Consider the following 27,925-nt stretch of genomic DNA (forward strand, 5'->3'; position numbering starts at 1 on the left):
CCAAATCTTCGCCTTGTGCCTTACAGTCATTGACCTACAGCTATAGTATACATCTATAGTATAAGTCCTAGTTCATTGCACAATCAACGTTTTTCAGACCTCGAACAGCAACCTCATGTAGTTGGATCTACAAAACAAATAGTGGGGAACATAGACTTGAGATTATAACTTTTTGGGGGAATTTCTGAGCGAACTCCCACTTCAAAGGCCTTTGCAGTCGTCACCTTCACTCTGATACTGCATTTCAGTAAAGTCATAAAAAGTACCAATACATTTTATGTTCCATTTAAGTCAACTAGTTAACAATTGTAGCATGTCAAAATCTAACAACATGCTAGAGCTGACAAGCTCTCAAGTCGAAAGTAACAGCACAACAATAACTACATCCTATAGAATATCACGGCCATTATGTCCATACTCAGAGGTGAACAATATTGGATAAAAAAAGATCTAATAGATCTAATATGATTTAAAAAGCTCTAATCAGATTTACACCTTTAACATACGGTATAGAAAACATGTGCCTTTTCAGTTAAAGCCAAGCCATCACACTCATTTCAAGCTCCCAACTATTTTCACTGCACACAATGCAGAGTCCATACAGACAAGTACATTAGCTTTCCACACTCCACAACTGTCTGGGGTTTTGGCACATTAACATATGTTACAGAGTCATCCTCACGCTGAAGAAAAACGTACACATGGACGTGCTCTACCGTAGGTCACGTACCCCGTAATGAACGACAGCTATTATATCATGCACTACATAGGTATGTACACTGTAGCAACATGAGATGGTAACACGTTTCTCCACCATAAACTAGGGCAAAAACTAACCAATGAGGTTGAACGGGTTGAGAATCTAAAGCTGTTAAGAGAGAGAAATCAGTCTTTTGGCTGTGTTATAATTGATTAGTACTAGGATTATAACTGGAGTCAATGAATAAAGCAACACTCTCGTAACAACAGCTAACAATACAGTAGAGCCCGGTAGTTGGACGACGAGGTGATGAGAGACATACACTATTACAGATTGTCCTCTTGGGGTCCCTGTTTAGGTTTAGTGAAAGTTAAATTATGAAATTATTTTGTAATCTTATACCAGCTGATATTTGCTAAGGAACAATATTGTGTACTTCAGGTAAACTTGTCGCAACCAATCAAATGGTGGCTGTCACTGGGTATTCATAGGGGTAAACCAAAGCAGGATAGGATTCCTGTCCCACTCTTTTGAGGAGTTCTGGTGTGATTAGAGTCTCAGAGAATAACAGGAGGCAATCTCGTGTGCTCTCAGAAACGTCACGTGTTGGCCTTTAGCCAATGCCTTCTGCCTTTCATGTCCTGTTTGGTCCATATCTTGTAATCGGGGAAGGTCCAGCTTCTGTCCTCTGAATGGTGAGGAGAAAAGTTTAGATCTGTGTATTCGAACTGAAATGGAGTAACATCAAACCTCTCAAGAAGCAAAGAGCTCAAGAGTATCATGGGGAAGTCCACTGGATTGTCATTGAATGGTGTGTCATGACAAATGTTGAGCGCGAGGGGGCGCTGCAGGATGAACGGCATCTGGCCTATTGTACACAGAGAGATATGGAACACAGATAGAGAACGAGACAACGCCCCCCTGGTGGCTCAGAGGTATTGCAAGCAGGATGGTCTGATAAAGGGATTGTTGCTGTGTTCTGTCTGTGCAGAGTTGAAAAGTCTCACTAATATCTCAAGTTAGACCGAGCCACGTCTTGCTCAGTCAAGACTCTGCGCTCTTTCAGAGTCAGACTCAGAAATGTGTGGTCTGGATTTAAGGCCCAGGATGACCCACAGGCTTCACACAGAGACATGGTACTAGTATAGCATTACAAGATGTGAGAAGGACTAGAACCAAACCAACCTTGACAGTCAGAATCCTTGTTTAGTACTGCACTAATAACACCAGATGACTGGTCCAGGAACTACGACTGCAGAGGAAGTTAGACATCTCATCCGTAAAAACGCCCCCTCCCTCACTTTTCCCTGGCCACTCTCTTAATCCATCCTCTGTCCACTTCCCCTTCCTGCTCCTCTTCCCTGAGTCTTTTTTTCCCATTTAGTGGTGTGTCTTTGTTGACAGTATAAGGGGACTGGTTCCTTATTGCCAGACAATGTGGGAGAAGAGGGCAGGAAAGCGGTTTATCACAGAGGGATTGAAACACGTGAAGATGTTGGCTTGTTGCCATGGCTATTTGGCCTGTCCTGAACTGTGTGTGTGTGTGTGTGAGTGAGTGAATTCCCATTGAGAGTACATTCAGCAAATCCTCAGACTGGGAGGTTCACTCCAGGCCCGCAGGGGGGAGACAATTAAGGCTTACGATATCATTTGTTTATATTTTTCATTGAGTTCACCTTCCAGTTCTTTTCTTTAGTGGCTAAGGTAAGAAATGTAGAAGTCTCAACTGAGACTCATGCTATAGTAGAAATGTATTAAGTTCCTTTACTGCAATGTTAGAGCACCTCCTATCTTTCTGGCTTTACTTCCATTTCACTCAACTCATCCTTACAGATTAATTTCTACAAAGACCCTGCTTCTCTCTAGGCCCTATTCCCTCCCTCTCATACCCCTTTCAATTCCTCAGAAAACCCCATTCGCTCCCCTCTTTCATCCTACCCTTTCCATCTCTCAGGGCCAGTTGGGTGATTGTGGAGGTTGCTCCAGTGATGTTCAGGCAGGGTCCCTTCACCCCTCTAGCCCAGTCTAGTGAGCCCTACTTGGGACTGAGTAATCCGCCCGACCCCTCCTTGGTGCTCCCAGTGCGTCCCCAACAACCCGCTGCTATACTCATACTCCTCTGGGTTGCTGCTCCGGATCTCTCCTTCTCCACCTCGCATTGGCTTAGCGTTCGTTCTGTGTGTCCTGGTTGGCCAGAGGAGCTAGAGCCTGCCACCGCGGGTGAGTTGATGGAGCGCAGAATGTGGTTTCGCTTACGGAGGTAGTCGCCCCCGGCGGCACCCAGGCCGAAGCTGCCCTTCCGGAGAACTATGCGGGCGCTGGCAGTCTTGGCGGGACGAGACCTCTGACTGTATTCCAGTTGGGAGAGATGGGACGCATAGCCGTCTGGGATGAACTGAGAGAGAAGAGACAGATTACTCATCTAATGATTAGTGTGAGAAAGACAGATTACTCATCTAAATGATAGAGGATGAAGAGCGAGTGAGATTACTCTTCTAACTGATAGAGGATGAAGAGTGAGAGAGATTACTCTTCTAACTGATAGAGGATGAAGAGCGAGAGAGATTACTCTTCTAACTGATAGAGGATGAAGAGCGAGAGAGATTACTCTTCTAACTGATGGAGGGACAGTGGGAGTGATTACTTTCTAAGTTGAAGTTGAGTATTTCAGCATTTTAACTAGTTTGTTAGCTAGTTACGTACCTGACACTGGCTGGCCATCTTCTTGCTAGCCCGTCCCACTATGTAGATTTGTGATGGGGGCAAGCCAATGGAGGAGTACACAGAGATGTCCTTGGTAGAACCATATGCAGCAAAGATCTTCATATGGGCCTGCACACACAGGAAGTTAGAAACATTAAGTCTGTCAGTGCTTTTAAAATAAGTGCTTTTATTTTGTTCAAAATCTACAGTTTGGCCTGTTCAAAATGAACATCCCCTTGCCCCTTCCTTAGCCTCATCCTTATCGCAACCCCTGCACCCTCCTCTCTAGCTCAGCCTCTTACCTCACAGATCAGGGCCTTGAGGAAGTTGGCCTTGTGTCTGAGTGGGTCATGGACCAGGCCGTCACAGAAGGACACAATGCCGTGAGGGAAGTTATGCTGAGATAGCCAGGCCACCACACGTTGCTTCTGCATGTCTGGACGACCAGTCACGTACACTATCAGATAGCCCAGGTCCTGCCAGTGTCTGTGGGGTGGGAGACAGTTAGACTGGGTAGTGGGGGTAGACGTAGTTACCGATAACTCACTGTTGACTCCACCATCAACAATCTCAAGAAGATTATTTTTGGAAACACAAACTGATTGGAAGAATCAGACTTTACTAACATCTATAACATTTTAAGAGTAGCCAGCTAAACTTAAAAATGCCAGTGAGAGAAGTTGTTGTTACAGTAGAAAGCTTTTATGGACAAATATTGTTAAATGTATTTTTTTAAATATGTGAGGTGAGTACATAGCCTATGGTCAGATACACTGCTCAAAAAAATAAGTAAGTCAATTAAGCTTCAGAGATATCGATCTGTCCAGTTATAAGCGATTGTGAATCAGTGTCACCTGTTTTGGTGCAAATTAAAGTGTGAACAGGTGCAATGGTTTTGCAGGTGGTGGCCACAGACAATTGCTCTCTCTTTACCCTTCCTGACTGATTCTTCTTTGGTTTTGTCTTTTGCTAGTGTCCTTGTCACTACTGGTAGCATGAGGCGGTACCTGCAGCCCATTCAAGTTGCACTGGCAGTCCATGTCCTCCAGGATGGCACATCCATGTGTGCCATCGCAAGGTTTGCTGTGTCTCCCAGTATAGTCTCGAGAGCATGGAGAAGATACCAGGAGACGAGCCGTTACACAAGGACAGGGTCGTAGTGCATGAACCCAGCAGCAGGACCAGTATCTGCTCCTTTGTGTGAGGAGGAACAGAAGGAGATCTGCCAGAGCCATACAAAATGACCTCCAGTGGGCTACTCAGGGTTTCCGCGGCTCCTTAAAAAGTCTTAAGTCTTAAAATTAAATCAGGGAAATTAAGGTCATAAATTAAATTTACTGTAAATTTGATGTAGTTATTACATTTGCAGATGGTGCATTAAAGGCTGATGGAAAAATTATCACGCACAGTGGCACATTAGGTAAAACGTCTTATTAGCTTGATTTGATAAACTTAGTATTAGACAATGAAACACTCCACCATTAATTTACATTTTACTTTTCGTTAGCTAGTTACCGACTTTGACGTCTGGCTGTGTGTCATCTTTTTGTTGTCGTCATGCTAGATAGGGATCAGTCAAAATCGGGAGATGCAAGTTTAATGAAAAATGGTTGGAGGAAGATACAGTTAGGTCCGGAAATATTTGGACACTGACATCATTTTCATACTTTTGGTTCTGTACGCCACTACAATGGAATTGAAATGAAACAACCGAGATGCAATTGAAGTGCAGACTTTCAGCTTTAATTCAAGGGGTTTAACTAAAATATCATATGAAACGTTTAGGAATTGCAACCATTTTCATACGGGCCCCTTACTTCAGTGGGTCAAATGCAATTGGACAAATTAACACATAAATAAAATGTTCACTTTCTGCATGAAGTTTTGTCTTCAGCAAGTGAAATGCATACTCGATTGGGTTGAGATCAGGTGATTGACTCAGCCATTGCAGAATATTCCCCTTCTTTGTCTTAAAAAATTCCTGGGTTGCCTTCGTAGTATGTTTTGGGTCACCAATCAACTTCGCTGAATTTGGTTTAATCTGAGCAGACAGTATATCCCTATACACTTCAGAATTCATCCAGCTGCTTCTGTCTTCCGTCACATCATTAATAAACACTAGTGACCCAGTGCCATTGGAAGCTGTGCATGCCCATGCCATCACACTGTCTCCACCGTGTTTTACAGATGATGTGGTATGCTTTGGATCACGAGCCGTTCCAAGCCTTCTACATATTTTTTCCCCCTATCATTCTGGTACAGGTAGATCATAGTTTCATCTGTCCAAAGAATGCTGTTCCAGAACTGGGCTGTTTTTTTTAGTTGTCTTCTGGCAAAGTCTAATCTGGCCTTTCTATTCTTGTGGCTTATGAATGGTTTGCACATTGTGGTGATCCCCCATTGCTCTTGTGAAGTCTTCTCTCTATGGTAGACTTGGATAATGATATGCCTACCTCCTGGAGAGTGTTCTTCACTTGGCTGGATGTTGTGAAATGTTTTTTCTTTACTATGGAAAGGATCCTACGATCATCCACCATGGTATCTTCAGTGGACATCCAGGACTTTTTGTGTTGCAGAGCTCACCAGTGCATAATTTTTTTCTTAGATTTTACCAAACTGTTGATTTGGCCACTCTTAATATTCCTGTTATCTCTCTGATGGAATTCTTTATGTTTTTTGCAGCCTGAGGATAGCCTGTTTCACTTGCATTGAGAGCTCATGTGACCGCATGTTGTGGGTTCACAGCAATGGCTTCCAAATGTGATGCCACACCTGGAATCAACTCCGGACCTTTTACCTGCTTAATTGATGAAGAAATAACAAAGGAATAGTCCACACCTGTCCATGAAACATTTGAGTCAATTGTCCAATTACTTTTAGTCCCCTGAAAAAGCCAAAATAACAAAAACATGTTTCAGTGTCCAATTATTTAAGGACCTAACTAAGTTTCGGAGCAGGTTGGCGCTGGCAGTAAATTAATATGAGGCATGGTGCAATTTGGTGGACCTAGACCATGAAATTGAGAAGAGAGCAGCAGAGCTATGCCACATGTCTTGAGGAGAATTTGGGGTGGTGTAACAAAAAAATGTTGAGGGATATTGAGCTTCACAACAGCCATCAAGTGTACAGCATTGCCAGAACATGCCACAGGTCAGCTGACACACCAACCTTGGTATGGTAAAAGTTAGATGATGGATGGCGAACGACTGATCATTGCAGTGGAGAAGCATAGGTTTTTGTATTTCCCAATTCACTCCCAATAAAGACATTACCGTGATGGACCCATTATTGAAAAAAAACGTTCTCGGCCTAGTCTTCTACCTTTCTGAAAAAATGCACTCTGTGTAGCAGGTAAAATGTCAGGTTAATGCGATGCTGATGGCGATGCAATGCATTGGGTTGTTACACCGTTACAAAAACACTCAAAATAAATTATCTTTTCAATCAAATAAATTGTTTAGACATTTTTGGGATTCATTTGTTGAGGTCTTAAATAGGTCTTATAAAGCATTGAATTTGATTTTAAATATGGTGCAAGAACACTGCTACTGTTGTGGAGGTCGACATCCTCTAGTGGGACCTGGGCTCACAGCCCAGCACCATGCAGCTCGATTTGTATTCTCCAGAGAACACCAGAATTGGCTGGTCCGCCATTGGCGCCCCGTTCTCTTCACAGATGAGAGCAGGTTCACACTGAGCATGTGACAGACGTGAAAGATTCTGGAGACGCCATGGTGAACGTTATACTGCCTGCAACATCATCCACCATGACCGGTTTGGCGGTGGGTCAGTGATGGTCTGGGGAGGCATATACTTGGAAGGTCGCTCTGTCCTGCATGTGCTAGCCAATGGTACCCTGACTGCTGTTAGGTGCCGACATGAAATCCTCAGACTCATTGTCAGACCTTACATTGGTGCAGTGGGTCCTGGGTTCCTCCTGGTGCAGGACAATGCCCGGTTTCATGTGGCCAGAGTGTGTAGGCAGTTCATGGATATTGAAGGCATTGATTCCATTGACTGGCCCTCACTTTCCCCAGACTTGAATCCAATAGAGAACCTCTGGGACGTTATGTATCAGTGCATCTGACCCCGCAAAGTAGGGCCACAGAGCTCACTGATGCCCTGATTCAGGTCTGTGAGGAGATCCCCCAGGACACCATCCGCTGTCTCATTAGGGGCATACCAAGACGTTGTCAGAAGTTGGAACAGCCTATGATTTCAATTATAGGTTGGTAATTTCGCTTTCCATTGACCGCTGTTCCGTCATTGTTCTCAATGAATTAAACAATGTACAGTAAAGATTTTGATCTCTAATTTCCTTCATCGAGACCTGATGTGTGATTTAAGTGTTCCCTTACATTTTTTGAGCAGTGTATTACAGTCTTTAGACTGCTAGCATTGGAAATTACTCATGCAGGGATCCAAGAATGGTGGTTTGAATACAATTTATGGTAACACTTTACATTAAGTCTACATTCATTAGATGTAATAACATTTTAATTAACGCATTTATAACATAGTAGATACTATTAAATACTATGTAAATAACATGTAATTACTATGTAATACGGGTGTATCGGTATCAGTTATTACACAATTGGAACAAAGTGATGTAATTACAAACATGATTGTTCCACACGTGTAATTACTAATGATTTATTTATCTGTAATTACAAGGTGTGTAGTTACATGTGTAACTAACATGGGCTGTAATTACACTTTTGTAATTTCAATGTGACACTGTTAACAATGCATTTTGAAGTTTAACCTTGTTAAATGTAACTACATTAACCTTGTTACATGTAACTACATAAGTTCTTATCACCAATGTTAGTCTAGGACACAACAAGGCAAACCCTATCATTATCTTCAACTATCTTATTTGATTGTTGAGCAGTGTCTTTGCAGTTGATATTAATGTAACTATAATGTACCTACACAAAGTGTGAAATGAAAGACATTTAATTATCCCTTTCATCATAGCTGCACTGTAAGTCAAATGTTTCGAAAAATGTTTGGTGTTCATGTGAAAGGGAACAACACTAGGTTAATTTGTTTTTATTACGATCCCTTTGAAAGTACCGTACACTATAGAATAACAATATCATTAGAAATAACAATGCAATGTCACAGGCAAACACCAAATGTAGTATATTTCATTCTGAAAGTGTTAATCTTTTTCTCCATGTCAGAGTAAGAAATATTAAGTGTACTACAAAATAATTTCTATGTTGTTACACAATGCAAAACTTAATCAAATGTCAGTTACTATGCAATTGCATTGTAATTACAATGGTATTACAAAGGAACAAGTGAATTAATGTAAAGTGAAACAAGACCGATTTAAACATCAAGTACCATGTAGTTACTATGTTACAGTGATCACAGGGAATACATTGTGATCTGGGAGTGAAACATGGGTTAGCTTATGTAAATGTAATTACAAAGTAGTATCAATGCAGTTACACATAACAACACTCAATCCTATGTCAATTACTATGTACCTACATTGTAATTACAATGTTATTAAAAAGGAACGAGTGAATTAATGTAAAGTGAAACAAGAACAATTTCCATATCAAGTACCATGTAGTTACTATGTTACAGTGATCACAGGGAATACATTGTGATCTGGGAGTGAAAAATGGGTTAGCTTATGTAAATGTAATTACAAAGTAGTATCAATGCAGTTACACATACTTTTCTTTGCAGGAACTACTTTTCTTTGCAGTACTGCATAGGTTTTTTTTGTCTTAGTAACTACATACTACTTGTACTACATGGTCATTGACATTTTATTAACCGGTAAAATGGTTAACAATATTCATATTACCTTGTAATTACACTTAGCATAATCAAACTCATTATTCCCTTGCAGATCGCAAAGTATTCACTGTGGTCTCTGTAACATAGTAATTACATAGCACTTAATGTGTAAATGGATATTGTTTCACTCTACATTAATTCACTCATTCCTTTGTAATAACATTGTAAATCCAATATAATTGCATACTAATTGAAATTTTATTGAGCGTTGTAATGTCTAACAATATTGATTTCATTTGAATTACATTTAATGTGATCTAACCCTTTATTCCCTTGCAGATCACAACTTATTCCCTATGGTCGCTGTAACATAGTAACTAAATCGCACTTAATGCGTAAATGGATCTTGTTTCACTTTACATTAATTCACTCGTTCCTTTTTAATAACATTGTAATTACAATGTAGGTACATAGTAATTGACATAGGATTGAGTGTTGTTATGTGTAACTGCATTGATACTGCATTGATACTACTTTGTAATTACATTTACATAAGCTAACCCATGTTTCACTCCCAGATCACAATGTATTCCCTGTGATCACTGTAACATAGTAACTAAATGGTACTTGATATGGAAATTGTTCTTGTTTCACTTTACATTAATTCGCTCGTTCCTTTTTAATAACATTGTAATTACAATGTAGGTACATAGTAATTGACATAGGATTGAGTGTTGTAATGTGTAACTGCATTGATACTACTTTGTAATTACATTTACATAAGCTAACCCATGTTTCACTCTCAGATCACAATGTATTCCCTGTGATCACTGTAACATAGTAACTACATGGTACTTGATATGGAAATTGTTCTTGTTTCACTTTACATTAATTCGCTCGTTCCTTTTTAATAACATTGTAATTACAATGTAGGTACATAGTAATTGACATAGGATTGAGTGTTGTAATGTGTAACTGCATTGATATTAATTTTTAATTACAATTAGTTAAGCTAACCCATTTTTCACTCCCAGATCACGACGTATTCCCTGTGGTTGCTGTAACATAGTAACTGCATAGTACTTGATGTTTAAATCGGTCTTGTTTCACTTTACATTAATTCACTTGTTCCTTTGTAATACCATTGTAATTACAATGCAATTGCATAGTAACTGACATTTGATTAAGTTTTGCATTGTGTAACAACATAGAAATTATTTTGTAGTACACTTAATATTTCTTACTCTGACATGGAGAAAAAGATTAACACTTTCAGAATGAAATATACTACATTTGGTGTTTGCCTGTGACATTGCATTGTTATTTCTAATGATATTGTTATTCTATAGTGTACGGTACTTTCAAAGGGATCGTAATAAAAACAAATTAACCTAGTGTTGTTCCCTTTCACATGAACACCAAACATTTTTCGAAACATTTGACTTACAGTGCAGCTATGATGAAAGGGATAATTAAATGTCTTTCATTTCACACTTTGTGTAGGTACATTATAGTTACATTAATATCAACTGCAAAGACACTGCTCAACAATCAAATAAGATAGTTGAAGATAATGATAGGGTTTGCCTTGTTGTGTCCTAGACTAACATTGGTGATAAGAACTTATGTAGTTACATGTAACAAGGTTAATGTAGTTACATTTAACAAGGTTAAACTTCAAAATGCATTGTTAACAGTGTCACATTGAAATTACAAAAGTGTAATTACAGCCCATGTTAGTTACACATGTAACTACACACCTTGTAATTACAGATAAATAAATCATTAGTAATTACACGTGTGGAACAATCATGTTTGTAATTACATCACTTTGTTCCAATTGTGCAATAACTGATACCGATAAACCCGTATTACATAGTAATTACATGTTATTTACATAGTATTTAATAGTATCTACTATGTTATAAATGCGTTAATTAAAATGTTATTACATCTAATGAATGTAGACTTAATGTAAAGTGTTACCCAATTTATTTTAACAAGTGACATTTTCTACCTGTAAATAGGTTTGTTTTATATGAGTAAATGTGCTTGTGCAATACCATTAAATGTACTTGTATATGTACAGATATTTGGTCGCTAGCAGCCAGTGGCCAACCAACTGCAGTTACATCAATTGCATCAAATTCTCAGTGAGGATTGCACTTTGGGGTTTCTGGGCTGGGTATCTGCATAAGCACTATGTGACAACTGCTGATGTTAAAAAGGCTTCATAAAATCATGTAACATAACAGTGAATCAAAAGGAAAGACAATTCAATAAGACCCTGCCCGTACCTGACCACGTCTACAGCACCAGCCCTGACTTTGGGGTCGCTGCCCATGATGGAAACACTGGCAGCAAATGAGCCGTCGATACTAAAAACCACAAATTCTGTTCCCCGGGGCAAAACCGTCAGGTAACTGTCCGCATATGTATGGTCACCCCTGAGAGAGGAAGAGAAGGATAGAAGGAAGAGGAACTGTAAAAAAGAACACTTAAATGCCATGTTTGTTTTAATGCTCAACAGCACCACTCAAACACACGCTGGATATTTAATCCCTTGATTTACCTGACGACCAGTTTGACAGGATATACTCCAATACCCAGCCTCTTGTTCTCGGGGATGACATAGGAGATGCGCCCGCTGCTATTGGTCAACTCAGTGTCGAAGTACACCCACTCACCTGAAGGGGGCTGGGTCATGATGTGGATGTCAATCTGGCGGACAGCAAGAATAGATTACAAATTACTGTTATCTAGTTACACTACCATTCAAAGGTTTGGGGTCACTTAGAAATGAACTTGTTTGGGGCTTCCTCTGTCCAGAGTCTGTGCTATTTTGCCTATCATAATCTTTTATTTTTATTGGCCAGTCTGAGATATGTTTTTTCTCTGCCCAGAAGGCCAACATACCATAGTCACCTCTGCACTGTTGACTTTGAGACTGGTGTTGTACTATTTAGTTTGTATAACGTTATCTCTAACTTCTGTAAAATTTTATTTTTTGTCCTGGAACGCGTAAGCGGAGCCGAAAAAGAAATAACAAATATCTCTTCACCATCATCCACGAAGTACATACTTGCAGTATGCGATTTGAGATTCAGCCATTGCTTTCGATTTGCATAGTAGTGCACATAGCATAGTGATTGGCTATTCAATGGTCATTGTTTTCTAAAAAAAAAAAAACAGCCATGGAGTGATTCTAAAGAAACGATTCTAAAGAAACAAACCTGACTGGAGTCATTGTTTTCATTAAAGGTACTGTACAGCCAGACTAAAACTTTGCTGGCTACAAGCTTCAGTAGCTACATTATAGTAAGCCTTAAGTAAAACCTCATGGTGATGTTGCGATGGACAAACTGCATCGGCAACAAACACATTCCTCTTGATTTTGATTAACAAAGCGTTGTTCACATAGCGTAGTGAAACCAGCCATGGAGTGATTGGAGTCATTGTTTTCATTACAGTATAGCTAGCCATCTACAGTAGTCTCTAATTTAACACAATGACTGTAGGGTGCAACCCTGTTATACCTATTGTTTGGTTTGCTAAGGTAGGAAACTCGTTTTTGAGTTTCGACTAATTGGTTTATCAATGCAGATGTATACAGACACTCTGCACACGTATAGCTTTGTGGCATAGTGGTTAAAGACACAGCCTGTCACATAGGACTAGTGAGGACAACAACATTCATCCCTTCTAATCACGGGCCAGATGAACTAGGCTTGCCTGGTTCCTCTTCTTGTTAACAAAAAGCTTAATTTAACCTATTAAATGGAGAAACTGTTTCAAGTGAGAATTTAGGTCTGATGCCAAAAATAAAGTTTGCCGTTCCAGTAGTCAAAAACAGTTATTAACTAATGAAAACAACACCCTAGTCAAGTTAGCATCAATGAACAGTCGTACCTTCTCCCCGGTAAGAGTGACCATGTCCAGAGGTCCATACATGAAGCGACCCATCACCAGCTGGGTTCCATCCTCAGTGAACACAGCATCATTCACACGATGGTTGGCAGTCACATTCTAGACACAAAGATGTTTACAGTGGTCAATAGCTCTCGGCAACTTGGCAACAACAAGGCTAAATGTGGTCAGGATGTGTTCATCCCTCACCCTAATCTTGACGTGAGTTCTCTTGCGGATCCACTTCTCTCTTGGTTTAGAGGGCTTGAACTCTGTCACCTCCTTACCATCCAGTTCTAGGACACTAGAGTTCTCATGCCTCATGACCTAGGAGAGCAGACAGATAAAGTAACTCAGGCATTTATTTTTGCATTCATTAGCCCTTAAAACAGGCATTATTGGAGCTTCATGTAAGGCTATGAATGTCCATATGTTTGGACCTGTCAGACTAGGAGACAGTGGGAGCATACTTCCATTACAAGGTTGGGAAGCATTCATGAGTCATTGTACCTGTCTGAGTAGGAAGGAGACGACATCAGTGGACTCCCAGTATGATGCGTGGAAGAGGTGAGGCAGAGCTACGGTAGGGAAGGCTGTGAGTGCATCAGGACAATACAGGGCATAGTCCATACGCTTACTGCCCCACCACCGAGATGCAACTACACACACAGATGAATAGACAGAGACACAAAGACAAAGTAAAATAAGTGATTCAGTCGGCTACCGATAAAATATGCAATCACATTAGAGAAAAGAAGACTAAAGACATTGATGTGTTTCAGACACAGAAGGATTCCACAGTCTAGTGAAGTGTCCCTCCAGAGAGACACAGTCCAGGGAGAGGCTTTACTGTACAGACGGAGAGCCACAGGTCCAGGGAGAGGCTTTACTGTACAGACGGAGAGCCACAGGTCCAGGGAGAGGCTTTACTGTACAGACGGAGAGCCACAGGTCCAGGGAGAGGCTTTACTGTACAGACGGAGAGCCACAGGTCCAGGGAGAGGCTTTACTGTACAGACGGAGAGCCACAGGTCCAGGGAGAGGCTTTACTGTACAGACGGAGAGCCACAGGTCCAGGGAGAGGCTTTACTGTACAGACGGAGAGCCACAGGTCCAGGGAGAGGCTTTACTGTACAGACGGAGAGCCACAGGTCCAGGGAGAGGCTTTACTGTACAGACGGAGAGCCACAGGTCCAGGGAGAGGCTTTACTGTACAGACGGAGAGCCACAGGTCCAGGGAGAGGCTTTACTGTACAGACGGAGAGCCACAGGTCCAAACAGGAGGAAAACAAGGGTTCAGAAGCACAGCAGGCTGAAGTAGAGGTACAGTTTTGGTCAAAGGACTGAGAGGGTAACATACAAGACCAGTGATTCCCAAATGTACACCACTCTTTTCAATCCCCAATAAAGATTGTGTCCTTGATTGAGGACTCTGGCATAGTTGGTCTTTGGGAACCACTTCAGTGTAGTGTTGAGGTAAAGGCAGTAGTGCTGAGGTAGAGGGAGAGGACACTTTAGCACGCTATGATGGATCAACTGTAGCTAAGAGGCCAATGACAAGGCACACAGATGTAGTCCTGGGTGGTTCACACAGGATCCAAACCTTCCCCTTTCTGGGGAAACTACAGTACCCAGGCTACCTTGCTCTATGTCCATCAGCGTGTCTGGCGACGGGAGGTCAGAGTTCGTGTCGGTGATGTCAGAGGTGACATCCGAAGTGACATCATTGAAGTCGGAAGACGTCAAGTCAAAGGAGACGTCAGTGGAAGGGACGTCAGCGGTGACATCATCGTCGGAGTCGGTGCGTCCGAAAGAAAGGAAGGGTCGGACCTTCTTCCGGGCCAGTGGGGAGGGGGTTCTGCAGGGGAATTTAGGAAGAGCTAGCTGGGAGAGGAGCCCCAGCTTCCTGGATGGGCTGCTTTGGCATTTAGTAGCTACAGTGGGATCATGGGATAAGAAATGACAGAACAGAATGGGAGCAAATGAAGATGTAAACCATCATATGAGGCTCAAACTTCCTAGGCCACAAACAGTGCTGTTACAAGCAAAACAGACAGGTCAAACAAACAGCTTTAATTCCAGTACTGACTGTTGGCGATGTTTGAGGCGGTGTACGAGTCGGCCATCCCTGACACCTGGCTGGCGATACTGGCCTCGCTGGACCTGCGGGGGCCCCTGGGGTGCGGGGTTCCTGTCTGTGGGGAGGATGGGTATTGGCTGTCCACAAACACACCACAGTGGGAGTGGAGCGCATCCGCTATGGATGAAGGGAGACAGATGGATCGATGAGGCCTACATTCCATCAACACCGTAATGCTTTTTTTTTTTTTTATTGAAATGAAATAGAGATAGAAGAGAGAAAGCGAGAGAGAGACAGACACACAAACAGATGAAGAAGGAACAGAGCAGCCAACAGACTGAGCCAGGTGAAGGGTACACACTGTCGTTGAGCTGTGAGGCCTGTTGGGGCCAGTTGAGGACAGGGACAGGGATGGAGGTCTCACTGACGCCCCCTTCCTGGCAACGTAGAGGTACTGACAAAGGGACTGACTCCAGCAGGAGGTGGGGATTACTCTGCATCGTCTCAACTAGGGTAGGGGGAGGGAGAGAGATGGGGGTGTGAAGAAGTAGAAGCGGGAGACACAGGGAAGGAGAGAGGAGGGGAGGAAGCAGGAGAGACATAGGTAGAAATAAAGAAACTTAACAGACAACAGAACAGACGGAAAAACAGACTGAAACATTGTTTCAGTAGAACTGCTAAGAGGATCATTGTTTTGATCAGTGTAATTAATTAAGGGAACACCTGAATCACACATCGGTTCTCAAACAAAATATATTAAAGATCAAAATCTTTACTGTACATTGTGTAAGTCATTGAGGACAAAAGGACTTAATGGTCCATGGAAACCAAAATCACCAACCGATTGAGGGCAGGACTCAAACTCACACTGAAAATCTAAATAAACTATTGAAATCACAGGCTGTTCCAACATCCGACCTCGTCTGGGCATGCTCCTGATGACGGCGGATGGTGTTCTGGTGGGATCTCCTCCCAGACCTGGATCAGGGCATCAGAGAGCTACTGGACAGTTGTAAGCACTACTTTGCAGCATCGGATGCACCAATGGTTCTCAATTGAATTCAGATCTGGGGAACGTGAGGGCCAGTCAATGGCATCAATGCCTTCATCATCCAGGAACTGCCTACACACTGACCACATGAGGCAGGGCATTTCCTTCCCACCAGGAGGAGCCCAGGGCCCACTGCACCAGCGTAAGGTCTGATGATGGGTCTGAGGATTTCATCCCGGTACCTAACAGCAGTCAGGGTACCGTTGGCTAGCATGTGGAGGTCTGTGCGACCCTCCAAGGAAATGCCTCCCCATACTGTCCCCCCGCCAAACCGGTCATGCTGGATGATGTTGCAGGCAGCATAACGTTTACCATGGCATCTCCAGAATCTTTCACGTCTGTCACATGCTCTCATCTGTGAAAAGAACGGGGCACCAACGGCAGATCTGCCAAATCTGGTGTTCTCTGGTGAGTGGCCTCTGGTGAGTAGCCCGCTGGAAGTCATTCTGTAGGGCTCTGGCAGTGCTCCTCCTGTTCCTCCTCTCCCAAAGTAGCAGATACTGGTCCTGCTGCTGGGTTGATGCCCTTATACGGCCCTGTCCAGCTCTCTTTGTGTAACAGCCTGTCTCCTGGTATTCATTCCATGTTTAGTATTCAGTACTATCAAGAACGTTAACAGTTATAAAACAGAAGAATTGCATTGATGAAGGGATTCACGTTTTTTACTCTTGCTGTTTTTTACTTTCATTTTATACAGCATTATGATGAAACCTATTTCTGTAAAAATTGTTTGTTTGACCAACAGCCAATCAATGATACCCTAACACCTACAGCCAATCAGAGTGATACCCTAAACACCAGCACCAACATAAATTTGTTAAAGCTGCTAGATAGGATTTATTCAGAAAAAAAATATATTAAGTGCCCATGGAATGTCATTTTATCCTTTTTGTGAATACACATTTTACCTGGATGATATATAGCTCAAGTATGCCGAGCGAAGTTTGCTTACTGTAAGAAACTATAATGGCAGATAGAGACCAGGACGACAGAACTGTCTGTTCCTACCTTGTCTACTACAGCATACACTACGAAAACGGCAAAGTGAAAGATTTGGACCAACTCTCTGTAGCTAGCTACCAGGAACCCTGAGCTAACGTTAGCAAGGCTAAGCTCCTGCCGGCAATGCGGACCAAGCTCCTGCTTCGGTCGTACAGGGACCTGACAGCCCTTAGCAAAGGACCCAGGACCCCATATTCCCGAAGGACTCTCCACAGGATGCCGCGAGGGACACAGTCGAATGCGTTCTCCAAATCCACAAAACACATGTGGATTGGTTGGGCAAACTCCCATGAACCCTCCAACACCCCGTAGAGGGTATAAAGCTGGTCCAGTGTTCCATGGCCCGGACGAAAACCACACTGTTCCTCCTGAATCCGAGGTTCTACTATCGGCCGTATTCTCCTCTCCAGTACCCTGGCATAGACTTTCCCGGGGAGGCTGAGAAGTGTGATCCCCCTATAGTTGGAACACACCCTCCGGTCCCCCTTCTTAAAAAGAGGGACCACCACCCCGGTCTGCCATCCCAGAAGCACTGTCCCCGACCGCCAAGCGATGTTGCACAGGCGTGTCAACCAAGTCAGCCCCACAACATCCAGAGACTTGAGGTACTCAGGGCGGATCTCATCCACCCCTGGTGCCTTGCCACCGAGGAGTTTCTTGACTACCTCGGTGACTTCAGCCCGGATGATGGACGAGTCCACCTCTGAGCCCTCATCCTCTGCTTCCTCAATAGAAGACGTGACGGCGGGATTGAGGAGATCCTCGAAGTACTCCTTCCACCGCCCGACAACATCCCCAGTGACTCGCACAGAAGTCCAATAACTGAACACCACTCGGGTTCAGATCAGGGGGGCCGTTCCTCCCAATCACGCCCCTCCAGGTGTCACTGTCGTTGCAAGTCCCCCAGTAGAACGATAGAGTCCCCAGTCGAAGCACTTTCCAGCACCCCTCCCAGAGACTCCAAGAAGGTCGGGTACTCTGCACTGCCGTTCGGCCCGTAGGCACAAACAACAGTGAGAGACCTATCCCCGACCTGTAGGCGCAGGGAAACAACCCTCTCGTTCACCGGGGTAAACTCCAACACGTGGCGGCAGAGCTGGGGAGCTATAAGCAAACCCACACCAGCCCGCCGCCTCTCACCATGGGCTACTCCAGAGTGGTGAAGAGTCCATCCTCTCTCAAGGAGTGTGGTTCCAGAGCCCAAGCCAGGGCTCTCAGACTCCTTCCCCGCCAGCGAGGTGACGTTCCACGTCCCTAGAGCTAGTTTCCGTGTCCAGGGATCGGGTTGTCTAGGCCCCTGCCTTCGACTGCCGCCCGATCCTCTCTGCACCGGCCCCTTATGTCTGATATGATATACTCATATTTAATTTTATTGAGAATTATATTTCTTTCTACTTACGTTAATAATCTCTATGGTAACCTGATTATGTAAACACCGGGTGTGGGTCCATGGTACTCTTCTAAGCAACTGAGCAGTCAGGATCGCACTAAGCTAGCCTAGCAGCAGCAATGAAAGAATGTACTGCTGTACATGTTTACTAAATATAAAATACAACATGTTATTTTATAATCTTGCATTAGCAGCAGCCATTTATTATAATTTAGATATGTCTGATATCGTCTGCTAGCTAATGTAATGCAATCTTCAGTATTACTGGTAAAGTTCGCAAACAAGCAAATTTGCAGACAAAGTAGCTTGCCATCATTGCTATGTAATGATTGTCCTGATAGCTAGAAAAGCGACATTGAAAGATTTTGATGTAGCTTGCTATGGATAATTAAATGTTTAATTTATAATAAATCTAAATGAGATATTGCTGGACATATAACATAAAATGAGATGTGTAATTAAAATTGTGTTAGTATATTAAATTGCTACTCTATAACCTCAGTAGCCTATATTTAGTGTTTGTGTATTTCAAGCAATGTAAGGCATTCATTTTCAGGATGCACTGGTCCAAGCTTCTGCACTTGGCAGAATAAACAATGTGTCAAAGTAAAATACTGCATCTTTTCCCACAATTTGTATATAGTGGCATATATAATACTTAGGGAACTCACAACACAGATTTTGCACACTCAAAAGACTCATACCAATTTTTGAACACAAACATCAAAGTGTAGAATATGTATGATATTTATTAACAACACATTACACTGTCTGTTTTAAATAAAGTGGACATAACCAACAATAGAATGATATGCCTCCCTTGAATTTAAACTTGCCACCCCATGTAAAATGTTCTAGAAATGCCACTGGACACAGCAAACCTTCTTACGACAGCACGTGTGGATGTACCATGATGGAGGAGCTGGACTGCCTGTGCAACCTGAATGGGCTGCAGGTACCACCTCATGCTACCAGTAATGACAAGGACACTAGCAAAATGCAAAACTAGAGAAGAATCAGTCAGGAAGGATAAGGAGAGAGCAATTGTCAGATTGATATCCGTGAAGATTAATTGACTTGGTGTTATACTGTGATGATTACATGTTCCCTTAATTTTTTTGAGCAGTTTATCTGATAACACATGCTAACAGACACAATACCCTGAGCATACAAACATGCAAAGCAACTGAACAGTTGAGTGCCTGTTTCTGAAAGAGACACTGTGTGTGTGTGTGTGTGTGTGTGTGTGTGTGAGACCTCACCTAGCAGAGCCGAGTGTCCGTCCCCCAGAGGGAAGCGTTGGTAGCGAGGGACTGAGAAGGGAGGCAGCTGGTGAAACCTCTTCTCTAGGAGGGGCTCCAAGCGGGAGGCAGAGGGGTCCGCTGGATGAAACAGGTTATACACCTGCTGACAGGCCGGACGCAACGCTGACACTACAGAGAAGAGCAAGAGATCGAGGCAGATGTAGAGAGAAAGAAACCCAGAGGAAAATAACAAATACAAAAAATCACACATGGCTTTAGTTGTTTACTGGCAGTGTTGTCTCCGGGAAGTCATCACTTAAATGTCCCAGCAAATAGATGCCTGGCATCACATATTTAGTGAGTGATTTACTGCAAAGCTTCTCAACATTATGATGTTTTAATTTGGCTAAATGCAACATTAGAGACATCCTGAGCACATCAACAAAATCACAAAAACCGCAGAGACAACAAACAGTTTATCACTGCAGTAACCAACTCTTTAATTAAAAAGCCAACTCCATGCCCAAGATGATTGGCTGCACGTGCACTATAACCCTGTACTGAGCTCAACCACTGGTGCAAGCCTTCCTCACCATCTAAAGACGGCACCACAGTCTTCCTCAGCGCCAGAACCAGTCCTAGTGGAGAACCGAAGAGGAAGAAGTCAGCCACCTCAAAGTCCAGCCTCCCTAGGGCGCCTCCCTCTAACATGGTGCTGCTGCTGGAGCGTCTGGAGCCGCCCTGGTCGGTCCTTAGCACACTACTGTGGAGACTGCGGAGGGAGGGGTAACATGAGAAAAGGTCAACATTGGGTAACAAAGTTGACCGATGTATCATCACCCCTAATGTGTCTGTGTGTGGAAGAGTCTGACCTAGACAGGAAGGCCTGGTGTTGTTTGATGGTGTCTAGTTCATAGGTGGAGGAGTCGCTGCGCTTGCGTGGAAGCGACCTCTTGGGGTCGTCTGGCCCAGAGCAGCGAGGGATGTCAATGTTGCTCCGGCTAAGGTGACGACTGCCTTCCAGGGACTGAGAAGACAAAGATGACGGAGTGGCACTGTTTATTATGATGCCGGGAGAGAGGAGGTCTGTGTCCTGGAGGGTGGAGGGAGTGACGGGATGAGTTAGTATTAATCCAATTGACCACACAGGTAAAGAACGAGACTCAAGTGGAGTTGACTGGAAATAAACGGTTAGGTACCTGTACACTGATGGTGCTCCCTCGTCTGCTGCTGTTCTGGCTCTCTGAGACACTGACGTTACTACTGCACAGAGCATCAAACCCTAGGATACCCCCTACACAGTCTCCGATCACACACACCTACAGGAGGAAATGTGCACACAACATACATTAGACCATTGTCAATAGGTTTTGGGAACATTAGTGATGTTTCCACCTCCCACCCCCCCCCCCACCAACACTGATCCGTGCACTGACCTGTCCTGAGAAAGATGCTCCTTCCAAAGACCTGATGAAGTCTCCGTACACTTGATTGGCTCGTTGGATGACAGTTGCCACGGCGTCTTGGTACTGCGGGGCAGAGGTGGCCAATAGGGGCAGAGCAGCCAGGGGTATGTGGTCCTGACTGTTGGAGAGGCATCCCTCATCATAACTGTAGGGACTGAGACTGGACAGAGATACAGAGGGTCAACGTGTGCAGTGTATCCCCTACTTTTTCCCAACAGTAGGGGGCATTGCGGGCCAACACACCGGCATCAACAACACAAAAGGCTTGATGCGTGAAATGCTAAAACGTCCTCGCTATGCACCAGTATCTCTAGCTTGTCAGCTTTATTTTCTTAACATTATTTGACAATACTGTCTTATCGTACTCACTCTCAATTAACCATTCTCTAAAACTGTTCATGAATCACCTCCCAGACTCCTAATAAAAGCCACTAGCTACTAACTAATGAGGCAATATGAATTCCATGTACAGTTTAGTGTGTTGAACTGGTGGTTAAAGAGTGAGCAGAAAATATAGTTTTGCTGGATTTAGCACACAATGCTCCATGATTTCACATATTTGTAACTTTAAAAACTGAGTATTTTGTACAATACATTCACTACAGCACTGAATATTTTTTCCGCAAAAATTATCCCTTGTACATTACAGTGGGGGGATGGAAAATAAAGTGTGGTTGGAATTATAACACAAACCCTCTCCAAATCTAATGAGCACAAGCAAATTAACAACAATAATTACACCAAAATAGGATTATTTTTTTTACAATGTTTCCAAAAAGGTTCCAACAGCCCGTATCCTGCTATCTCCTCCTTGCTACTGAGACTATACTGGGAGACACAGCAAACCTTGCGATGGCATGTATGGATGTGCCATCCTGGAGGAGCTGGACTGCCTGCGCAACCTGAATGGGCTGCAGGTACCGCCTCATGCTACCAGTAGTGACAAGGACACTAGCAAAATGCAAAATTAGAGAAGAAAGATACGGAGAGAGTAATTGTCTGTGGCCACCACCTACAAAACCATTCCCTTTTTGGGGGTTGTCTTACTGTTGCCTCTCCACCGCACCTGTTGTCATTTTAATTTGCACCAAAACAGGTTACACTGATTCACAATCGCTTATGCTTCCTAACTAGACAGATTGATATCCCCAAAGTTTAATTGACTTGGTGTTGACTATGATGATTACATGTTCCAGATATCCTGCAGCGTTCTCTGAGCCCGAGCTCATTTAACATGGACTGAGGCGAGGTGAAAAAATTGTCCTCCGGACTAAAGAGGAGAGGGACTTTATCAGCGCACAGTTCAAAAGCCTGCATCTGTGATGGTATGGGGGTGCATTAGTGTACATGGCATGGGCGGCTTGCATATACATGAAGGATGTAAAGTATTATTTAAATAGTAATTTTGTTTTTATTTTGTATTAGTTTTTCCTTTGAATATTGATACAATACACACTATATAGACACACCACAAACTTATTTTGAAGGCAAAATACAAAAACCGGAGGTTTTGTTGTTGCCTAATCTCAAATGTTTGCAGCAAGACGCTAATCTAATGTAGCAGATTGTAGCTATCGAGTTGTGACAGCTGGTTAGCTAGCTTGCGCCTCACCTTTGGTTGTCACTCTGACGATGGCTATCTTCTTTATATCAATGTCACAGCCACTGACTGACATTTCAACACAAACGTGCGCATGCAGAGACAGCCCGGTATGTTCCTCTGACCTCACTCGCAAGCTTGATACTCCAAACATCGGGTGTAGGATGTTGTTGGTTTGCTGTGATGTTCGTGCAATGGTAAACTGCGCTCAGCAAATCATGTTTCATGAAAATATTCAGTTTTTCTGTGGCGGCGCATCACAATGAGGTAAACACTGCATGTGTTTGTGCATGCGTATGGGTGTGTGTACTCACTTGGACACAAGAGAGAAGGCATCGGCACAAACTGCAGGGCAAGGGACCATACGGACGGCGATGCGTCCCAGGGCTGCTGGGTAATGAACCCTCATGACCGTATCAAACGCTCCACTCAGGGTGTTCACATCAGCCTGCTTACTGCTTGGCTCACCTAGGAGTATTATTAACAAGTACGATAGTGTTAAATTGTGAGAAAACTGCTGTAATATATATTTTTTTACTTACAATTTAATTTACAAACACAAAGGGACGAGGACAACAAGGAACATAGCTATGTAAATGAAGCCTTCCTACTAAGAAGTCCTTCCTAAGAGTCTGGAGTGGAACCAGCTCAATGATGCTGTTACACTGCTGTTCTGTAGCCTTAATGGAGCTGGTTTACGGTTGAAATCAGTTACTTGAATTTTCCAGGATTTAGATTGGCGAGGTAAATTTAGAAGCAACTGTAAGTTCCATTCACTGATGAAAAAAACTGGAAGACGTGATGTCTTCTGACAGCGGAAGGGTCAATGTTCCAGAAACACTTGGACTTGGTTAGAGGGGAAAGGAATGTTGAGTCCAGTGCAACAAACTTGTGCTCAGACACACAAGTTGTTGATGCAGTATGTGTGCGAAGTTCAGAGATTTCATGGAAATCAGCTTTAGGAGGTCAATAAACCAGAAGCACATTCATGGAGGGATATTTTACAGCAAGACATTTAAAAAACACTGTTCAGGCCCAAATGGGGGATAGTTTCAATTCAATTTTGTGTATGATGGTTCAGCCCCCACTGTGGGCAGCGATGCAGGCTTTTTCCATATACCTGTAAGCATGTGTGAGGTTTTAGTTAAGCATGTGTCAAGCTTATTGTCCACTATGTGGTTGTGCAGCAAGAGGGGTTTATATTAGAGATTGGGCAATAAGTAGTTCCATGCTTATAGGCAAAGGAGCTGTACATGGAATAAGAGAAGCATCAAACCTGTAACAGTCTCAGGACACTGATGTAATACGTTTTCTGATTTGCCTTGTGTGCAAATCAGAGCAACTATTCCAGAGTGACTTTTAGTTAGTGCATACATTTTAAGATGGCTAGGTGGAACAACCATGCAAGCCACATAGGGTTGTTTTTATCAGTTCAAAAGTTCATTGCAATCCTGTGTAGTGCCTTAGGATTTCTGCCATTCCTGAATATCCGATTATCTTGGTCATGTAGGGAGAATATTAGGATAAAATAAAGATCCAGGCTGAGTTAACTAACCAATTGAACTAACTGAAGATGTCAGAAATATTAAGTAATTTGACCTTGTTATTGAAAAGAACAACTAGATAGGTGAGTTCAATAATTGATTACCTATGAAAAAAGAAATTAGAAAATTTACTTTAAAAAAACCTGAAGGATACATTAGCAGGAATAAAACTACATTAACAGGGGTAAACTACATTAACAGGGGTAAACTAAATTAACAGGGGTAAACTAAATTAACACGGGTAAAGTACATTAACAGGGGTAAAGTACATTAACAGGGGTAAAGTACATTAACAGGGGTAAACTAAATTAACATGGGTAAAGTACATTAACAGGGGTAAAGTACATTAACAGGGGTAAAGTACATTAACAGGGGTAAACTAAATTAACAGGGGTAAAGTACATTAACAGGGGTAAACTACATTAACAGGGGTAAAGTACATTAACAGGGGTAAAGTACATTAACAGGGGTAAACTAAATTAACAGGGGTAAAGTACATTAACAGGGGTAAAGTACATTAACAGGGGTAAACTACATTAGCAGGGGTAAACTACCAGGGTTGGCACAAGGTGTTGTATACCTGATCCAGTGTCAAGGATGTTACCCCCATGAAGCACCAGGACCAAAACGTGAATCTTGGAGGGTGTCAGACACTGCTGAGATGAGCCATCCTACAGGAGAAAGAATTTCAGATGATGGACATTGATGAGTTTCAAATAATTTGTGAGTTTGTAGGAGTAAAATAATGTAAGGCATGGATCTCTCTCGCAACTAAAATAACAAACCAATTTTCACAGCCTTGGTATAATCAACTGACAACAGCCAACTAACTGTGATCCTACTCACAACACAGGGGTCTGGACTTGTAAAGGATACAATAAACCTATAAGCCACAGTGCACTGAGGCAAGGACCAGGGGTCAGACTTACAGCTGGTCGTCTGTGAGACCATACAGTGGAACCATGTCTCCGTTTTCTAGAGACGTGCCGCTGGACACAGACAGGAAAACACTGAGATGTTGCGTGCGTGTTTGATGTGTGTGTTTGGCATGCGTGCGTGTTTGATGTGTGTGTTTGTTTTCATAGGTCTGTGTGTGTGCGTGGATCAAATAGACATGCCATTAAACACAAAGCAATCACAAACCCTGATATATCATGGGTGTGACCTCCAATCCCTCAGAGATGTAACTCTGGGGTGTATTCTTTCCCTTTGGTCGTCATTTCGACCAGATCAGGCTCAGCTGGGACACAATTTTCTCTTTATTTCAATGATTACAATAACAGAGATGCACAGTTTGACTGCAAACACAGCTGTTAATTAGTAAGACATTTTGTAAGACAAAATTGTGTTCAAGTGCTTCATAATGCAGTCATAAGTACTACACCTTGTACTTGATTAATTAGGTCACTAATTGGTTAGTTTCTACCCTAACCTGGTTGTTTAGGTCTGAACTGGGAACCAATTTAAAGGAAAAACCAAAAACCCGCAGACACTCGGCCCTCCGTGGAACCAGTTTGACACCCCTGGTTTAAACCCTTCATTCTGTAGCTACAGGATTACCTCCAGGATTCTCTCCTCACTACTCGTAACGGCATATTCTTCACCTGACTCCTGATATAGGCTCTCTGTAAACACAAACACAATTATGTTTCATGAAACAGATGAACTTCCTGAAGGACAAGATGGGATATATGAAATCTAAATAATGATCTAAGCTAGTGTGTGTGGGTGTGCTCCTACCTTGGCTCTCATCCATCTCTGTAGATTCTATTTTGTCCATCAGATCATTGGAGCTCCATTTGGTCATCTCCTTGGCATGCAACAACATCTCCTCATCTCCAGAAAGGTCCTCTAAGGATACATACACAGCAACAGCCATAGAACACCAGAAGCAGTTGATGTTGTACCAACCGGTCCTATAACCACACTTAATGACTTGGGGTCATCAGGCAAAAATTAAATGTTGCTAACCCCTGAGAAATCCTGATTTGTCCAAAGCACCAGAACTAACACGACTGGTTATCTCGTGCATCCCAGTTTATCGGGACAGTTATCTGGTACCATTTATGTTAATGTAGTCTGTCCATGAAGGATTAAGATATTGATTCAACATCACTAATAGTGGAACCAGCGACTGTAATAACTGTTATATGTAATAACTGTTATATGTAATAACTGTCATGTAAATGTTACAGCATACCGTGAGCATCGAAAAACTCGTCATCCGTGCTATCCTCTGAGTCACGTGCGATACTCTGCATCCGCCACTCTGAAATGTTCTGCTGGACAGGACTTCCTTTGGGGCAGGAAATAGGAAGTGGAAATGCATCAGTAAGGGCACTATTATGTTTGTTGGGGTGAATGGAATTGTCTTCTGGGGAAATATAGTACATTGGGGAAAGAATGAGCCCCACCAATTCCACTTGAACAAACGGGGTTCTGGATATACAGATTTGTGACCTTGGAAGTGCTCCTGCTCACCTCCTCTCTTAGATGATCTGTTAGAGGACCGGGACGAAGTGGACCACTGCTTGGTGAGCTCTCCCCGTGCCTGTAACGTGTCTACCTGCCCCCCTCCCTCCACTGCTTCCCCCAAGGCCTTCTCCCCCTCCTGGTCCAGGTCGGGGGAGGTGGGGCTCCCGTTGGTTTCTGCCCCCCCCTCTTCAGTGTGGTGGGCCATCTTCCTGGCCAGGGCCAGTTGGGTCTCCAGCTCCAGCTGCCTGATGTCCTCTATGGTCAGACCGTACCACTCATCCTGCCAGCACCAGGCCTGGCGGTGGGCACGTACCATCACCTTACGGAGGCCTGCCAACGGGTGGTTGGGGTGGGGGGGGGCAACACAGTTAGTATCATAACAAACTGACTAGCTGGCAAACTACAGAACAAATGGACAGGTTAGCCAACTGACTGACTAATAAACAAAACTTCCTAACTAACACGTCATTATCTTATACAGGCATACAGGTGAGGATGGGAAATGGCAAAAGATGAATAACATTATCACAACCATCTTTCTATTCCAATCAATTTAATGAGTTTCCTTTCTCTCTTTCTCCTCTCTCTACCAATCCATCATGCACTAATTCATTAGAAATACACTAATGAACCTGCCAGTCATAATGTACTGAACAAGCAGCACACAGGAAAAGAACACATCATAAACACATCCTACACACACACACACACACACACACACACACACACACACATTTCCAAGACACACCATATACTTACCCTAGACACCCAAATCCTAAACACGTGTCGTTGTCAGTGAGCCCCCACACATACACACATCCCTAGTAGGTGATTCAACTCATCCATAACATGAGAGGAGTAAATGAGCTGTGTGTGTGTGTGTGTGTGTGTGTGTGGGTGTGTAAGCTTTAGTAGATCACAGTCATGAAGCAGACTGAGGAGCTGACAGGAGAACACTGGCAGGAAATTAATCCTGCTGGTGTTCTTATCTTGTCTCT

General features: G+C 43.0%; 1 protein-coding gene across 11 annotated transcripts in view; it reads right to left on the reverse strand.

Annotated features, from left to right (window-relative positions):
* Positions 1-2,079: 2,079 nt before the first annotated feature.
* LOC105014804 (membrane-associated phosphatidylinositol transfer protein 2) overlaps positions 2,080-27,925 on the reverse strand; it is a 63,623-nt gene continuing 37,777 nt past the window's right edge. For 5 of the 11 annotated variants that reach the window (XM_034296877.1, XM_034296874.1, XM_034296875.1 and 2 more), the window contains 23 exons: positions 26,934-27,257; positions 26,653-26,748; positions 26,193-26,303; positions 26,013-26,077; positions 25,382-25,441; positions 25,033-25,123; positions 23,223-23,376; positions 21,279-21,468; positions 21,042-21,161; positions 20,715-20,935; positions 20,436-20,614; positions 19,861-20,031; positions 15,517-15,663; positions 15,165-15,332; positions 14,716-15,009; positions 13,586-13,734; positions 13,286-13,402; positions 13,079-13,195; positions 11,742-11,890; positions 11,467-11,616; positions 3,706-3,889; positions 3,404-3,532; positions 2,080-3,095 (listed from right to left, as the gene is read on the reverse strand). In XM_034296877.1, coding sequence (XP_034152768.1) covers positions 2,736-3,095; positions 3,404-3,532; positions 3,706-3,889; positions 11,467-11,616; positions 11,742-11,890; positions 13,079-13,195; positions 13,286-13,402; positions 13,586-13,734; positions 14,716-15,009; positions 15,165-15,332; positions 15,517-15,663; positions 19,861-20,031; positions 20,436-20,614; positions 20,715-20,935; positions 21,042-21,161; positions 21,279-21,468; positions 23,223-23,376; positions 25,033-25,123; positions 25,382-25,441; positions 26,013-26,077; positions 26,193-26,303; positions 26,653-26,748; positions 26,934-27,257 — 3,746 coding nt within the window. In that variant the 3' untranslated portion in view covers positions 2,080-2,735. The remainder of the gene's footprint in view (positions 3,096-3,403; positions 3,533-3,705; positions 3,890-11,466; positions 11,617-11,741; positions 11,891-13,078; positions 13,196-13,285; positions 13,403-13,585; positions 13,735-14,715; positions 15,010-15,164; positions 15,333-15,516; positions 15,664-19,860; positions 20,032-20,435; positions 20,615-20,714; positions 20,936-21,041; positions 21,162-21,278; positions 21,469-23,222; positions 23,377-25,032; positions 25,124-25,381; positions 25,442-26,012; positions 26,078-26,192; positions 26,304-26,652; positions 26,749-26,933; positions 27,258-27,925) is intronic. The other 6 variants (XM_034296878.1, XM_034296879.1, XM_010877413.5 and 3 more) reach the window with 6 other exon arrangements.

The sequence above is a fragment of the Esox lucius genome, chromosome 14 (assembly GCF_011004845.1).
Source record: "Esox lucius isolate fEsoLuc1 chromosome 14, fEsoLuc1.pri, whole genome shotgun sequence".
Classification (NCBI taxonomy): domain Eukaryota; kingdom Metazoa; phylum Chordata; class Actinopteri; order Esociformes; family Esocidae; genus Esox; species Esox lucius.